The sequence below is a fragment of the Octopus bimaculoides genome, chromosome 1 (assembly GCF_046866305.1).
Source record: "Octopus bimaculoides isolate indiv1 chromosome 1, ASM4686630v1, whole genome shotgun sequence".
Lineage (NCBI taxonomy): Eukaryota > Metazoa > Mollusca > Cephalopoda > Octopoda > Octopodidae > Octopus > Octopus bimaculoides.
This window is the reverse complement of record NC_142928.1, coordinates 136602935-136622065: the sequence shown is the minus strand read 5'-3', so window position 1 is coordinate 136622065 and position 19131 is coordinate 136602935. Positions and strand designations below refer to the sequence as shown.

At 33.8% G+C, this 19131-nt stretch overlaps 1 protein-coding gene across 6 annotated transcripts in view; it reads left to right on the top strand.

The window, feature by feature from the left end:
• The window catches only part of LOC106871491 (uncharacterized), a 63217-nt gene that overhangs the window by 23755 nt on the left and 20331 nt on the right, over positions 1 to 19131 (top strand). For 4 of the 6 annotated variants that reach the window (XM_052970996.2, XM_052971005.2, XM_089359143.1 and 1 more), the window contains one exon: positions 14458 to 14551. In XM_052970996.2, coding sequence (XP_052826956.1) covers positions 14458 to 14551 — 94 coding nt within the window. Of the gene's footprint in view, positions 1 to 9898; positions 10302 to 14457; positions 14552 to 19131 lie in introns of those variants that run through there. The other 2 variants (XM_052971003.2, XM_052970992.2) reach the window with 2 other exon arrangements.

Here is a 19131-nt window from a genome sequence, read left to right as displayed (position 1 = left end):
GAGACCATGCCTAAGCAGACATTGAAGTTCAAGATAGTCCTCCAGCTCATTGATTGCTACTGAAACAGTCAACCTATGCCAGATGGGTATTAAATAATGATGACAATATGCATATTTATATATGCAAATATATGCATGCGTATAGATATGTACGTACATATACATTTGTGTGTATATATTTTGTAATAGTGACCATTTTATTTACCACCTTGTTTGTGGGTCAGACAATTCATTGAAAATTTTCTACACCCAGATGTCCTTCCTGTTGTCAACCCTCATTTGTTACCACATAAGATGGCCAGACATGTTTTTCATGAGAGCATGGAAACAAAAATTACTTGTATGATTGATGGTTGTTTGCAGCCATCACATGTCAAGACAAGGAAAAGATACATGCACTTATATTCACAGGCCTATGGTTGGCTTGGCATCTTCGGTGTCTCCTACTAGAAGACACGAGATGCTAAGCAGTGGGACAGAACCCCCAAACTGTTGGGTAGCAAACTTCTTAACCACACACATTTATTTGTGTGTAGCTGTCATGTGGTTCAGACATTTGTTTCTTCTATCATGCAGTTCCACTGCATGGCACGTGTGTATGTGTCTTGTATTATATCTCTGGTCCGTCCAAAGGCTTGGGAGTTGATCTGATAGGCTGGAACTGAAAGAAGTTGTATGTTATATGTATGTCTCTAGTTTGACAATAGATAGTAGTTGTAAATGAGCATCACTGTCATACATGCAGTGTCCTTCATTTCTATTCTTTCATGGAAACCTGTTCAGGTATAAGGAAGTATTACCTTGTTCAGAAACAGTCAAGGGCTGGTGACGGCAAAGACATCTATCCTTAGAAAATGTGCCCCAAGGAATATTATGTGACTCATGCAAGCACAGAAAAGCGATTAAAAAGATTACGATGACACACATACAGTGTGTGTGTGTGTTTACACACACACACACAAGTATATATTGTGTGTGCGTATGTGATTCTTTTCTCTGGGGAGAATTCAATATATCATGGAAAGGACTGTGAGGAGATTGCCTTTTCCCCCCACATATCAATAGTACAGAAGAAAAGTGTTTGCACTCCTTAACTCTTTAGCATTTAAACTGGCTATATCTGGCCAAAATATACTGTTTTATGTTCAAACTAGCCAAATATAGCCTCTCACACCTACCCAACAACATCATGCTAAAAGTAAATGACCTCATAATCGAAACCTCAAAGTTATGAGACAATGCAAGATTAATTCAATATAATATGAATAAATAAGCATTACATTTGACAAACTAATCTGAATGCTAACGGGTTAAATCACTGAGTCTTTGTAATGTTTCGATTTTTGTAAATTATGCTGTTACACATAAACGTATGTGTACTAATACACACACACACTGTGCATATGTCTTTGTATGACACATTATGTATACAGGTATGTCTTGATATCTAAACGTGTATATAGATATTTATGTAGGTATGTGTGTGTGGATATTCATTCTGATCTTAACATTCACTTTTCCATACTTGCATAATTGAGACAGAATTCATTAATCTATGATTATACATACATGCATAAACACTCGGATTATTATGAAAAAAGATAATTTACATGCAAGAAAAATAAGTATAAAGAAAAAACCCCTGCATACTCTTGATTTTGTACATATAAACCAATACCTCACATATGCACTATCATCTTATCTCACAAGTACCCATAGGCACAAAATAATAAACAAAGATTGCAGTCACATAAATCAATAACTAAATTGCCCACATGCTATGTAAACACCCAATTATATACACACAGACACACAGAATTAACCACTCAAATCACATTTGCACGCAATTAATGCATGCTTTTTATTATTTGTAATTACTACCCAACTGTGTATATACACATTCATGCACACACTATGTATATACACCTGCATGCACACATTCATGCTAACACAAATTTCAGACACGAAATCATCCCCAAACAGAATAATAACCATGTCCACATTCTCATGCAGCTCATACACATTAAAATTACAAAACAAACACACATACTTGCATGAATACAACCTAATAATATACAGAAAATCATTCTGATTAATCCCACACAAGCTAACCTACAAAAGCTTATACAAACATATCAACATATATTGTGGCACACATAAGAGTGCACACATTCCTCTAACATGGTGTATCAAATCAAATGTACTCTCCTAAAATTCCAACTATCTTGTCTTTTTGCAAATACCCAGTATGAATATGCACATACTTACAAACATGGTGTGTGTGTGTGTATATATATATATATATATATAAATAAATATAGCAAATTAAAAAGGGTGGTTTATTAGCAGTTAGAACCTAAAGGCAAAATACACATAAAAAAAATTGTGTGTGTTTGTATCACCTTGCCTTATCATTGCACGACAGTTGTAAATGAGTGTCAGTGGCATACAGAATATTACCAGCATTCTGTGTAAACATGTCTTGTCATGGAGGAATATTACCTTACATGGAAATGGTTCAGGGTTGGCAACAGGGAAGGCATATGACCAGGGAAAACCTGCTTCAGTAAACTCTGTAGTGACTCATGTCAGCATAGAAAAGTGGATGCTAAAACAATAATTCCACAGAAGCTTGTACACACATGCATCTTAACACTATAAAGATACATCTACTACTATTACACAAACACTAGTACAAGCATAACCTTAATGATATGTATTTACATAAAATAAATCGCCCTGCTGAGCACTATTTACATGTCTCATCAATTGTCATATACATATGAACTCAATATGCTTACAAATTATTTGCTCCAGATAATGAGCCTGGCTGTTGTCACTCAACCTGACAAAATGGATTGAACTCTCCATTGGACTTATTGCAAATCAATATATCCTCTCTATCAAGTATTCATTTGAAATAATCTTTCTCATATTATTCCATGTGTATAAAGCATGGTATTATTCCATGGTCACAAAGTAGAATTCTTAGCCACACAACCACTCCTGAGCCTATATGCACATACAAACAAATGAAGATATAGATAAATATAAATGTATCGTTTAATGCTTGTCTTCCATAATGTTGGATGCCGTCCATTATGGCTAGATGCCTTTTCTAACACCAAACGCTTTACAGTGTATGTACTGGGTGCTTTTTATGTATAGCACCAGCACCAATAAGGTTGCCATGTAACTTGGGTCTAAAGAGCTCCTTGACTAAGGCTACCTTGACTAGTAGAGAGGTAGTTGGTTATATGCTAGGTGTTGAGAAATATGATGGGAAGAACAGCTTTATTAGTGCAGAGGAAATGGACGGCTACCATGCATTATATAAGGATGAGTGGGAGTGATTGAAGTGGAACTGGAATGAGAAATAAAGCTGGTGGTCAATGTGTACTCTCAAGGTACAAACTGAATAGAAGTGTGGGGAGTAGATGATCAGGAAGGTTGAAAGTTTAGAAGTTGCAAGAGTGTGTATGGAGAGTGACAGATGGTGGGTATGTTGTGTGTGCACATATGTGCTTAAATGTTTCATAGCTTTACTTGTCATTGTATGAGCAAAATGGTGATATTGATTGTATTACTTGTCATTGTAACTGAAATAATAAGTCCTTTACTTAAAAAGAATGGTATTCAGCTGTTAAATACTGCCTCAGATAAGTCCCTCATTTAACCCATGTTAACTTGTAAGAAAAGGGATATTAAACAGTTGATTGTGTATGTGTGAATATATAGGTCCAAAATTTGAGAATATTAAGGCTGTGAAAAGAAGACAGTGTAATTATTAGTTAGAAGCTTAATGGGATGTTAATATTTTGAGCTTAAGCTCTTCGTGAAAAGTTTGATGTCTAGAAGAAAAGTTACAGGAAGGAAAGAAAATGTGATGTTCTTAAATAATGTTGAAGATGGCAGCAGTTGAATGACTGGGATTGACAAGAAAGAATAAGATTTCGTTCTTAGAAAAGCAATGAGAGGAACCTGTGTGGGAAGGTGGATGTTTTTAGTCTATGCTTGTGAAACTCACATATGTGAACGAGTGTGTATTAGTTTATATTGTCATGTATTATATGAATGTGGTATATATTTTTTACAGTATTGCTAATTATGATTATCTCTAAGGTAATGCATAGTGTACATGCAAGCACACACATACACACAAAAATGTATATGTATCTATTTCTAGATTAGGTAATAGTAAAGTAATTACATAATAAGTGGCTTCAGCATATGTCTACATGTGTTGTTTGACTTTGTGCCATCATTTATCTGAAATAATAATCCTTTTGTGTGTGGTGTTGAGAGCCCATGTTCCCTCTGCTCTTAATGGCAGCCACTTTATGTTGCCTAGCTTTTGGCAGGGATAACTGTGTTCCAAGCATTTGAACCAGGCTCCTGATAGGCTATCTTGACTAGACAGAGCACTACACCCTCTACTCCTGGAATTTCTTTCTGCTCATGTTTTTCTTGCAAATGTCTGAAGGTCATGGCCACAGCTTCTTCCTTCTAACCAAACCATTGTATATCACCATCTTCACTTTAATGTCCATTCTTCCATGCTTGCATGGGTCAGATGGAGTTTTCTAAACTGGATACCTTTCTTGTTGCTAGCCCATGACTTTCCAAGTAAATTAATATTTCTACAAAAGACTGGAACAAAGGACACTGCTTATATGATGTTAACAATTGTCTGTGACTATCATTTACTATTGAGCCAATGCATACACACATACACATCTCTCAACACATACACAATTTATATACACACACATATATTACAGTAACGTTTACCTTCTCCAAACTATTCTCCACTTGTTCTTGTGACTTTCAAATATTTGTTTAACATTGTCGGTAGTTACATTGCTATTACCAGAATTTGTCAGTTATGTAATTCTGTTATCCTTTTGGCTGATAAAGTAAATCTTTTATTCAAGGCATTCCAGTTGTGACCATCTTTTTTTTTCTCCAGTTATAGTGTATCAGATTTTTTCTAGTATGTCCTTGTTTTAAGATGGTAGTATGTAGTTTGGGGAGGATTTGGCCATTACTTCTAACAGCTTGAGTGGCCTAAAGATCTCCTCATCACTCATTGGCTTGATATAATAGGATTGTAAACAGTTGCTGCTAGTAATGGTTTTGGTCTTGGAAGATATTAAAATTACATGCTCTAATAAGTTATCTGTGTTTATATATCTGACTAGATGGTTGCACGGGAATATTTTATTTTCATACTATTCGGTTATTAATGTTATGCCTATTATTCAAATGCATTTAGAGTTAAACAAATCTTGACTTAACATTGTGTGGGTGGGTGCCAAATATAAAGCCAGGAGAATGAATTTTAAACGATCTTAAAACCAGAATATTAAGAACACGAAAAACTGAAAGAAAATTAGAATACTGAATGCAATGTTGAAAGATAAGTTTTGAATTTTGAAATATTTAAGGGAGAAAATTTACTTAAAAACACCTCCATTTAATATCTATTGCAAGGATACAAAATTAAGATATAGACAATAATTATAAATAGCTTATCAAATATTTCCATTCTTTAAATCCATGCATTTTAAGATATTTTCTTTTAATACAAACGTAAACACATTGACCAATCAAAAAGATGCACAGAATCTATGTAAAGGTGTTAGTAGTTTTAAAACAGTCATGGACAAACTGCAACTTGTGGGACTTTCTAAATGGCATGCTCAATAAAAAGTTACCATGAAAACTTTTTATTTTATTTATTTTTTTTTTTTTAATGTAAAAGGTATTACGAACATATCTTATTGTTTAGAACATAGCTTAATTTTCTCATATGAAATTGTAATAGGTTTTAATTCAGAAAGGTCTTGAATCATAAAGCCAGGGATAATCTTGGTGAATTGTTGTCAAAATGGTTAAATTTTGTTTTAGACATCTAAATGTTTCATGCAGACCTATTTAACAGAAGAATTAAGATATTAATGAAAATTATTTCCTAGTCACCACATAGCTGAGCTAAAACTGTATTTCAAATTTAGGTTCATTCTTCAAGAACAGGAATTACTTCTTGGCAGGCTTAACAAATACAGGATACAAGTATCCACTATAATACTAGTTGAGCAAAGAAACATTAGTCAACATAAAATTGTTTTTAAATTAAGAAGTGGATGACATTTACCTGACTTGCAAGACCAAGTAAAAATGTAGACACATTTTTTGGTGACTGACTATTCTTGTCAGTATGTTAATTTTTCAGTTTTAAGTTATTGGTTACAAATGCATTGTTTATATAATAAGTCATAACTGTTTTAGTATTTATACATTTCATGTTCTCAATTGGTGGCAGATATTTTACTTTTTACATTGTGTCAGTGTGTGACATTATTATTCATTTTATATAAACATTTATGATTTTTGAAACTAATGTTTTCAGTTGTGCTGATTTGTGTTCACTGTTTTCAGGTATGTTGAATGCTCCAGTTTTTTTTAATGGTGACATGACTTAAATTTGTAATATGAATTTCCTAAACCTAAATTAGGAATTACCATCATTGACATACTCTCTCGCTTTAGAACTGTATGGTCTTAACCCATTAACTGCCAATTTTTTTTATTCATACTTTTTGACTTTGTCAGGTGTCTTAGGAGTTAAAATAATGTACAGTATTTAAATTTTCTTCATATGTCAATTATTTTGGAAATTATAAATTTTTCGAAAAGTTCCAAATGTTGATTACTGGAGAAAATGCATGTTTATCCTTTTCTATTCAATTACATTAATAGACATTTTAGTTTTTTTTTTAAACTATCGTTATCAAATGCGGATGTGTATGACATATCAATAGATGGGAAATGCAAAAGACAAAAAAAATAATAAATTTTTCAAAACCGTCAATATTTTTGTACAGTTCTATATTTAAAGAGATGAATTATGTACATTATTTACATTCAATGGATATTTGTCCTCATCTTGTTTGTTGTTAACACGTTTTGGCTGGTATACCCTCCAGCCTTCTACAGGTGTTTTGAGGAAATTTCGAACCTGGGTTCTCATTCCTAAGGTGTTTTTCGATGTTATTATTATCATTATTGTTCAGGTCACTGCTTGGAATCCAACTCAGAATGTTGGGGTTAGTAGCCCACACTCTTAACCACTACGCCATATGGCGTAGTGGTTAAGAACGCGGACCACTAACCCCAAGATTCTGAGTTGGATTCCAAGCAGTGACCTGAAAAATAATAATATCGAAAAATACTTTAGGAATGAGAACCCAGGTTCGAAATTTCCTCAAAACACCTGGAGAGTATACCAGCCAAAACGTTGTGTTAACAACAAACAAGATGACAAATATCCGTCGAATGTAAATAATGTAAATATTTTTGTAGTTCATAAACTGCAATTTATGGTATTAAAAAAAATGTCCTCTGGACTTAACCAGAGCTAATAATGACAAACTTCAACTACTAAATATTGTTAAGCACACCACTGCAAATACAATGTACATAAGCAATTCACTTGCAATGAAAAACTGGCAGTGTGACTGTTTTTAGCAGATCCCTAAACAAGGCTCATGGCAGGCAATGGGTTAATTCAAGCAAAATTTGATATAGCAAGCAAATTTTTTATTGTGATATTCAATCATTGATAGATTATGAACTACTAATTTGCTTTTGGATTACCTCTCACTATGCTAAATTTGTTCGATTCCTTCTCAAAACTATGATCTATCAATTATGATTCTTAAAAGGTTTCAGAATTCCTAGGGTCTCCACTCTCTCCCCACACCTGTCATTATCACTATGCTCTTCGCCCATGCAGATAAATACAACCTCCTCTCTTTTGCATCTGGTTTTCTGGTGTGCTGTTGCCATTAAGTTTTCTAAAGCATTTACTCCCGTCACTGATGGTCTTTGTTGTACATGTCATTGTGGATTTTGCAATTTATAATGGTTCTTATATCACTAGACTTCATTGAATTCATTTTAATTTTGCTATTGTCACATTTCTGGTAATAATCCATTTTTGAGTATGTGAACCACAGGATGGTGAAAGTTATTTAATTTTGAAGTGGATGGTGTCAATCAGTTAAGACAAACTTAACAATATTGGCTCGTGTTATCATTATGCATTGTTTTTTCACCACAAGTTTCCACAATACCATTTTCCACAAACAGTGCTTGGCTTGGTAGAATTTGCTGGTACTGTTCAAATGGATTTGGTTTTCTTTTCAAAGCTAGTGATACTTGATCTCAAGTGACTATTGGCACTCACCAGGTCCCACAACAAAGAACTGGTGAACCATCTCTGATTTGAACTTGAAATGGCTTATCAGTGCAGTGTTGCCTTCTTTCCAGTCACTGCATCCATTGCTTTGCTTTTTAGCCACCTATATCTTGTTTTAATGCTTAAAAACTGATCCACATTATACATACAGTCTTCTGAGGTCTTGGAACATGTCTGCAGACATGTTTCTGCTCCAACTCAACTTTGTTTGATTAGATCTATTTATCAAAAACTTTCAGGCCATGATGACCTCATCCTTCTCTTGGCCATTGCATATCTAGGATATTTATCTAATGTGTCTGTCTTTTTCAACAGCAATTGGCTGCTGTTTCTAGCAAATTAAGTGACCACCTAGGCTTAGTTGTTGGTGGGCAGTGTTAAATATAGGATAATGCGAATGGAATTTAAACACTTATTTTGGTGAGTCCTAATAAAACATTTGCTCATCACATTACACCTTTACACTTAGTCTCACTTTTTGTTTCATTCATCAACTTGGGAGTTCAAGAAATTTATATAACTAAATTAGACTGGAGATGTTTGAATGTATATTAATAACTTTATAGGGTATTGATATTGATGTTTCTTAATCTCAAGGATTAAAGCAAAATCTCATCAGAAAATTTGTCCTAGTTTTTACGTTGATCAAGGAACATAGATATGCTAATGAATGTCTGCGTTGATCAATGCTATATTTTCATCAGAAATAAATTCTAGAAATGTTGGTTTTTAAAGTCAAAATGGTTGTGTGTGTGTCTCTTCCTCCACAAAAAAATATTTTAAAAAGAATATACTTTTTGAAGAGGTTACTCAAGGTGGCACAGTCCCCTTACTGAATGTTAATTTAATTTTTTTGTAATGTTTCCTGCCTGTGTTATTCATAATGCTATGCTAATTGGCAAACATGTGTACAAGATTGAGAAAATAGAATTAAATATTTACTCAGTTATTAGTTGTGGAATATATATATATGTGTGTGTGTGTATCTATATAATTACATCTTTTGAGGGTTTTCTAAAATTCTTGTTTTATTTTAATTTTCATACCCCTCCCCTCAAATCTAAAACTTCAATTTTAGTCTATTTTTCAGTCATATATGTATATATATGAACTTCTGATTTCATTTATTAGGTTAGAGCATTCCTAAATATTCTATTGTCAATATTTGCTTTTATGAAATTGACTATATTGTTAAACAGCTGTTACTGCTTCCATTATGGATATTATGGATGGACTTGTTGCTTTTAAATGCACTTGTACCAGCTCATATATATTCTGGATAATGAACATCTTTGATAAAATTATTTTAGATTTATATTTCTGATGTTTTTTTTCTTTAAAAAAAAAAAAAAATTCTCCCTCCCCCCAATATATTTGCAATATTCTTCCACTGATAAGACATTGTAATTAAAGCAGTCCATAATTGTTTTAAGTATTTATATTGTATCTTGTTTTAAATACTGTTAAGTTAATTGCTTATTATTTAAATTTAGAATAATATTTTTTCTCCTTACTGAAGCATGATACCTATCAGCAGTTGGGACTCTTTGCTTAGTGCCTGCTTCTACCATCTCGATTGCTGCTACTACTGCTGCAGTTAGGCTGCTAGTGATACTCCTGCTACTCTGCTACTTCACTTAAAGCAGTGGACCTATGCTCATACTCAGTACATAAGCTATGGCTGCTTCTGCTTCAGTATTTTATATTATATGATACTGGTCTGCAGTTAATATTTCAGTTTTAACAACACTAGCTACAATTTATACATTTAAAATTTTAATGATCATTAATATTGAGACAACAAATTACTTAAATTATTTTGGTGATATAACCAGTTGGCGATTTCTTAGATAACATATGTTTTACCTGAAATGTCGTCTGTGTACTTTGTACCTAGCAAGCACAATTAAATCTTAGGGAAGGTGTTGCTATGAGACACGTCTGAGCCCTAATTGCTAATTGAAACTAGATGATCCCTGGTGATGTTTATTATTATTCAGCCAATTCATGTGTTTTATGTGTTCAAAGAAAACAAAAGGTACGTTGCTAATTAGAATATTGGTTCCTGTATTATACGTTGCATTCAGCTAAGCAACATATGTTCTATAAAAATGTTTCCTAATATTTTTCTCACTCATTTAAAAACTAATTATAATTTTTTTGTTTCTTTTATAGAAACTATTTTTTAATTGTTATTGAAATTTATTATAGTATCTATTTTGAAATATTTTTTTTTTACAAAGTTTATAGCTATTATTTTAGATGAGGTTTTTTTCTTCCTTGTTTAATTGCAATAGAATACTGTCATTACTTTTTATCGCTAGATTTTTGTAAAATTCTGTCACAAGTATTTCTTAGAAAATCTGTTAGATAATGTGTGCGAGTGATGGTGAAATATTTACTATAAATGCAATGACTTTGTTGTACATAGTCTTATTGTACATTTACGATGTTAATATTGTTTTGCTTTGTCAAAAATAATAAAAATTACATATTCAGCGTAATCATAAACATAAATATTAAGCCTAACATACAAGTAGTTTAAAATATTTTTAGTTGATTCTACTATGAATTAACAAGTATTTGTTTTTTTGGGGTTTTTTTTAAATAATTTGCTATTTATAAACATAAGCATGTAGTTATTGTATTCTGAAGGTGAATGGTAGACACTGGTAGGGTATTGGATAGTTTTGTTATATTTGGTTAAAGCCCTTCAAAATTGTGCATTCAAATCTGGCCAATTTAGACCTCATTGATTATTTAAAAAAAAAACAAAAAAAAAAAACAATACTAGTCCATGTGCTGGAGTTTACTAATTTAAACTACATCTTTTGCTAAGTTTATGGCTTTGTGCCAACTGTATAAAGAACAACAAAAATATCAGTAGTTGTAACAGCAGCAGTAGTATGTCACATAATGACAGTCTTTGGATTTTGCTTGTACCACATTCCATTCTCTCTTTCAGTTGTTATGCTTTGTGGGCCAAAAACTTTTAAATGTAGAAACATGTTAGAGAGAGATTGCAGTCGATCGACAGAACTTGATATAAATGCAAAAAATTTTTAATATAAAAAAATCCTTTGTTCAGGTGGGGGGGGGGGGGGGGCTAAACTGGGTTATTGGGTGAAAATTTATTTTCCAGTGTTGATTAAAATGAGATGTGGCAGTTTGTCATTTAGGGATAGCTACAAATTTCTTGTTTCTTTGTGAGATGACTGCTGATGGCCCTTTTAAAAATACCAATATATTTTTTAAAAGTTGTTGTGCATTAAAACAAATGTTTTAATTTTAAAACTTATTGATGACCTAAAAATTGTGAAATTATTTCCAGTTGGTTTTTTTAAATAACTTTTACAGGTTGCTTTTCTTCTTGTATGTGAGGATGAGTGGGTGGAGTGGGGTTTATATTTTCTTAATTTTATTAAGATTAATAATGTAATCCTAATAAATAAATTTTCTGTTAAACTGTCTTCTTCCTCAAGATATTAATCTTTCCAGTGTTGACAATATTTAATTTCAGGGGAGAGAGGAAGGGAAGTGTATTAAAAAAAAAAAAATTAAAAAAAAAAGGTCTGAGTGCATGATTTTGGATATAGTTTTTGTATTTTAAACGAAAACTTTCTCTACGACTTTGTTCTTTCCATTTCTAAGTTTATCTATAATGTGTAAAAAATGTACAAATTTCATTTTCGCTACATGTATACAAATGGATAGATGCTCCAGAACACCCTCACCCTAAATAAACAAGATATAAAAATATGTTTATAGTTGGTATTAAACAGTAAAACTAAGATTGTAAAAAAAAAAGATGAAAATTAGGAATTTGATTTTTTTTTTTAAACATTAATTAGTTGTAAAACATCAATTGAAATTTTATCTTTCAAATGATAACTGATTTGTGCTTGGTTATTTGCCTCTGCATCAGATACAATTAGTAGCTAACTGTTCCAAATATTCTAAATAAGGGTACTTATGTGCAATAATTGCATCAGTTCTTTCGATCTTTGTTTACATTCATAGGGTTTTATCTAAAGACATTATGTATGACTGGTTTATTTTGGTGGCATCTCTGCCAGTTGGTTGAGACTGGATTCCATTGTTAATTTATTTTGAGGGATGTCATATATTCCTATCCCTAAATTTTTATTTAGCAGAGTAAGATTTTTGTTTTTTTAACTCTCGTTGTGTAACCTGTATTTTTACCATCTGTTGACACGGAACTTATATCACTGACGTTATAGAATGTGCTCTATGGATCGTCTTTTGTTCATGTAATTTGCTAAACTGAATTTAAGTAGAATCCTGTAATTGTCAATATATTCAGAATGATTCTATGATAAAAATTTGTTAGAGAAAAATAGGAATTTCTAAAGATTATTGTATTTGGAAGTCATAGATATATAATCTCTGTATATTTTGTTTTCAGCCATACTCTTTTGTTTATACCTCACATTTTCAATACATTTGACACTGGATAGTTTAACTCTTCTAAGATTTATTATTTTAAAATTTAAATATGGGCAGTTTTGGCTCATAAGATTTTCATTTTCAGTATTTTAGTTGGCAACAAACAACTTTACTTGAGGTTCAGTAACTCCATTCTCTGCATGACTTTGGCATTGTTGGTTCATTTTCCCCACTAGTGTGGTGCAGTTGTCCATGAGCCAAATGTAGACGGCAAGCTTGAGACTGTACATGCCGTTGAGGTTTATGTTAGCCTCATTGCTCACCAGAATGCGGCCAATCACAATGATTGGAACAACATGGAATGTAGTTCCACTACTGCATAATTCTAATCAGGACAGACCAACAGTTTTGCTGGTTCAGTGTAGCATCAAGCAGCTCCCTTCTCAATGATCAGTTAGTTTGTGTCTTGCTCTCACTATGTGAGGTACATAAATGGCATTGTGGAGCTACCCTTGGTGAGTTTTATACTGTACCTTCTCTCTTGTCAGTGTGGGATATTCCTTTCAACATACAGCGCTGAATGATGTTAGTGAAAAAGGCCTTAGTGCTGCTGATTTTGCATCATAACTGGAGTTTATGGTGATGTGAATATCTGGACAAAATAATCTTTTTTCTCATTTAAGTGTTGTAATATATTTGCTAATACCATCCATTTTACTGTGGCCATAATTATGGGAGCCATTACCCCCTATGCTGAGAAGTTTAAAAAAAAAATTGACAAATGCAAGTTGTTAACTGATTGCGATCCAGTGTCCTCAAACCCCTGAGGAGGTGTCATACATGAAGAAAGAATCCTGAGCAGTGTATAATGCAATCATGTGTACCCTGTGGTCCACGGGACTCCTTGAATTGCATTCCTTATGAAAAACTGCCTTGAATTTTTTGGAGCAGCCCACCAGATGATGAACCATATCTTAGATGGCCCACTTCTTGAGAAAAGGTTGCCCAAGTCTGATATAGTGACTAATGCAGTAGATATTACTGACATGGTCTTGTCTATGATTTCTGTAGTTTCAGTTATTGGACTGTGGCCGTGCTGCAGCACCATACAGTTTATTTCAATAAAGGAAAAGAATTATTTTTAAATAATTCAAATATAGCAATAGACTTTTATTATATATAGCATTATATTCGTGACCATTTTAACAATATAATGGAGTTTAAGGATACTAAGTTTTTATGACTGACCTTTCTGAAAGAGAAATTAGTTCAGGTACAGGTTACTTTTGAAACATTGGTATCTTTCATTCACCATGGTATACAAATTTAATCCAAGCTCATAAATTTTACTATATAATATTTTGTATAGATTATCTCCAGTTTGCTTGATTGTGCTCAGATATCATGCACAATAAAGGCAAATAGTGCAGCTCAAGTCTTTACATAGTGAGACCATGTATTTTCATGAATAGACTAATGAATTTTCTGCTGCAATCCTCATTAAAATATGAATAGGTTATTATGACTGTTTTGGGGTGGTTTAATAATTTTGACTAAAATTTTTCTTGGGCAATTTTGGATAGGTTGGTATCAAAAGGGTTAAACCAATTAGGTTATAAGGCTGTTTTCTTACACTAAGCAGTTTTTATGTTGGGCAAGCAACACTTGTTTTATTATAAGTGAACATTTTTTAAAAAATCACTTTCAGATTTTTTTTTGAAAATGTATTAATTATTTGTATATGATTTGATCTCTATATATGACTAATTTTTGTCTTGTTTTGATAGGTCACTCAGAAGAGCGCTGGATTAAACCCTAATGCAACTGTGTTTTTAAGTAAACAACAGGACATTCATCAGTGGGATGATATTAGTACTGACGGTGAGCAATACTATTTTTAAATATTTAAACAAGGTGTCTTTCCAGATACTTTTGGCTACTTAAAAATGCATGAGAATTTTCATAATTCAAAAAAGTTGTTTCCAGCTTGAACATTTTAGTTCTAATTCTAAAACTAAAAGGATAGGTGCAATTGTGGGTATGTGATTGAGATGCTTGCATTCCAACTACAAGGCCATGTCCCACTGTGTGGCACCTTTGCATTTAAACTGGCCATATCTGGCCCAAATATTCTCTTTGCTTGCTTACCAATAAAAATAACTTGAAGCTTAAAAGGAAATTATTTCATTTCTTTGTCTGTTGACTGCAAGTATTATCCCTCTTGCTTATGTTGGATGGCCATTCTTCATGGTTAGGCATGCTTTCTCAGAGTATTGGAAATGAATGATACTGCTTGTATTACAGGTGACACTCATTTACAACTATCACTTGATGTTAAGACAAGGAAAAACATGCTTACATTCATGCATACAATACACACACTTCAATTTCTGTCTACCAAATCCATTCACAAGGCTTTGGTCAGCCTGGGGTTATAGTAGAAGACACTTGGCCAAAATGCCACACAGTGGGACAAAACCCAGAATTATGTGGTTGGGAAACAACTGTGCCTGTGTAAGTGTAGCACTTGCTGTGTCTATCTCTCCATTCCTCTGCTACCATCTCTTACTGTTTGTCTCCTCCACCCTGCACACCATGAACCATAACTATCTACAGGTTTATTATACTTCAGCTTTCCACTCTTTCTGTACTACCACTTACCACCTTCCGGGATCACTCTTGTTCATTCATTCGTTACATTCATTTCTATCCCTATCTCAACCATCTGTCACTCCCTCTTCACATACTTACTAACTCATCTGCCCACTGGTTCCTGTCCTCTGCTCATATTCTCTCTTATACCTCACCATCTTTGCATCTTTAATGTATATTCTGTCTCCATGTCACCATGATCCTATCTCTCTTTCCAGCTACTCCCACCTTTGTATAATGTTGGGTGGGCATGTGTTTTGTATATAGCAAGACTTCTGTTCTTGTTCATTTATCATACTTTATTTAGCCTCATCACCTGGTTTAAAGCCACCCCCACTTTCCATTGCACCACCAGTCAGTTTAGGAGGCTTTTTCTTTGTCTTGTTAGTTAGTGGCCTCTCTAGTTCTTGTGCCATGAGAAATCATCTGGTACCCTCTGTACAGTGATTGTAATTAAGAAGGTATATTAACCATTGGCCGTCAACTGACTCAACAAATCCTTTTGAAAGCATTCGACATATTATGGATGACTGACTTTAAATTATGATGATGAGATTTGTGTGTGTGCACGTGCATGCACATAAGTGCAGGCATGGCAGGGCAGTTAAAAAGTTTACTTTCCAACCATATGGTTCAGAGTCCACTCCCTCTCTGTAATATCTTGGACATGTGCATTGCACCAATAATTCCAGGATGACCAAAACCTTGATTAGATTTGGTAGATGGAAACTCAAACAAACTCCCAACACTTTCAACAGAAATATATTTATACATGAGTGGAAGTGATTGTGGCTTTTTGTTTTGGCATCATGCAGCAGTTGGAAAGTGGCATATAAAAAATACTACCTTCTTATAAACAGGTGAGGGTTGGTGACAGGAAGGGTATTCAGCTCTAGAAAATCTTAATGAATTCTGTCTGAACCATGCAGACATGGAAGAGTGGGCATTAAAACAATGATCATGATATAATATTGGGCATTTGAAAGCTAGCATTGCTTACAAAATACAAGCATTTCTGTGAGACTTGTTTTGCTACTAAAGTGCACTTTCTATAAGCTACATCTGTGTTTTCATGTGTACAACATAAGAAGTACACTGGGGCTGGACCATAGTTGATGTGGCTAGGTCTTGGTGAGATTATTTTCACCATATTGAGAAATTTGGTCAAAATAATATGACTTATTTTAATATAAATCAAACTAGCAATTAAACTAGTTATAAAAGTGACATGGTTATCCATGGACGAAGGGGTGGTAGGTTATGACTCCCTTTTGATGCTCTTCTCTCCATAATGGTAGCTCTCAGTGCATGTTGGCAGGTGGCATATAAAAGCAACCATTACATTCTCGGAGTGGTTGGCATTAGGAAGGGCATCCAGCCATAGGAGACCATGCCAAATCAGACTGGTGTCTGGTGCAGCTTTCCTGCGTGCCAGCCCAGTCAGACTGTCCAACCCATGCTAGCCTGAACAACAGACATTAAATGATGATTATGATACACTTGTACCAGTAAAATCACATACGGGTTAAGGTTCACTACAGCTGTTTCAGACACATTTTTTTTTAATCAATGAACAAATGAATTACGTCATGTAAGAAACCATTTTCTTGTGGTGAATAAACATTTAAATCCAAAATTTAACATTTAAGATTTGGTTCATAAAGAATATATATTTCTTGTTTTTACTCACTTATCTTGGTATGTAACTGGTAGACCAAAGAAATAGGATGTAGAATTTGAGAGACATGCAAGGTAAACTTTAGTGATAAAATAATTTCAGCAGCTAACAGGAAATTTACAAGCAATTATATATTACAATAAAAAGCAAATGAAGTGCATCATATGTAATTTTAAACAAAGTTAACTCTCTTATTATTATTTCTGTTGAAATACACTCCTTTTCTTGCAGTAAAGTTTGAAAATAATGAAGAATTAAGTTAAATAACTTGGTAGTTATTAAGCTGGTTGTGGAGGCACATGGCTTAGTCATTGGTTAGCAATCGTAGGGTTGTGAGTTCGGTTCCTGGCGGTACATTGTGTTCTTGAGCAAGACGCTTTATTTCATGTTGCTCCAGTTCACTCAGCTGACAGAAAATGTGTAGCACCTGTATTTCAAGGGGCCAGCTTTGTCACACTCACTGCCATGCTGAATCTCCCTGAGAACTACGTTGAGGGTACATGTACCTGTGGAGTGTTCAGCCGCTTGCATGTTAATCTCACAAGTAAGCTGTTCTGTTGATCAGATTAACCGGAACTCTTGTCATCATAAGCAACGGAGTGCCAGTATTAAGCTGGTGTTTAAGAATGTAAATTAACTTGAAATTTTGTTCTTAAAACGGAACTAGATTCATATTAACAGTTAAACAAACTGAGCTTATCATTTGCTTATTGGTAGATCAAGTAATTGTAGATGACAGCAGAAACAGGTTAATACATTATTTATATGAATTCATGAGGTACTCAAAAGTGATGTAGCTATCTGAAGTTGTGAACAGATATTGCAATGTAGCAGAAAGGCAAGCCATTCTTCAACAGAAAATGACTGTCGATGGAAAAAAGTGAGAACCTTTCGTTAAATTTCACTGTCTACCAGATATAAGATATTGATCAGGCTAGTTAGTGTGTGCTGGAAATAACTCATTTCATATGGAGGTTTTGAACATAATTTGAATAGATTGACATTTCACTTTTAATTTGCCAGTAATTGAGGTTTTCAAACAAAAATGTCACGTAAAAGCACCCACTACACTCTCTGAGTGGTTGGCATTAGGAAGGGCATCCAGCTGTAGAAACTCTGCCAAATCAGACTGGAGCCTGGTGTTGCCATCCGGTTTCACCAGTCCTCAGTCAAATCGTCCAACCCATGCTAGCATGGAAAGCGGACGTTAAACGATGATGATGATGATGATGAATGCTTGGAGCTTTGCCCTGAATATCTTAATACGTTTGAGAGAAATACTTAAGCAGCTGAATATGGCCAAAAAGCCCTTTTGATACACTGAAGGTAAAATATGAGAGTGAATCATACAAAAGTTAAACTTAGATATATTCAACCTTTTTTTTTTTTTTTTTTTTTTTGGTTTTGTTTTTCTCTTTTTAATACAGTTTTCTATATTGTTTCTTTTTTATTTACTTAAATACCATGTTTAATTTGACATCAGCTGTGCAATATAAATATAGAAGTTCCAACTTTGCTAGACTACATGGCTACCAAGAGTTGTAGTGTTTGTTCATCATCATCGTTTAACGTCCGCTTTCCATGCTAGCATGGGTTGGACGATTTGACTGAGAACTTGCATAAATTTTATATGTAGGTGCAGTGGCGGCTATGTGATAAGTAGCTTGCTTACCAACAACATGGTTCGGAGTTCAGTCCCACTGTGTGACACCTTGGGCGAGTGTCCTCTACTATAGCCTCGGGCCACCCAAACTTTGTGAGTAGATTTGGCAGGCAGAAACTGAAAGAATCTCGTTGTGTGTGTGTGTGTGTGTGTGTATATATATATGTGTGTGTGTCTGTGTTTGTCCCACCATCCTTGCTTGACAACCAATGTTGGTGTGTTTACATCCCCATAACTTAGTGGTTCAGCACAAGAGACTGATAGAGTAAGTACTAGGCTTACAAAGAATGCCTTGTGGTCGAAGTTTGGCTAAATGTGGTGCTCCAGCATGGCTACAGTCAAATGACAAGTAAAACTATGTATGTGTGTGTATATATATATATTTGTAATTTTGTAATAAGTAAAAAAAAAATGTAATAGTAAGCTCTTGTAGGCAAAACAAAGGTGTGGAATGTGGTGATGATCACA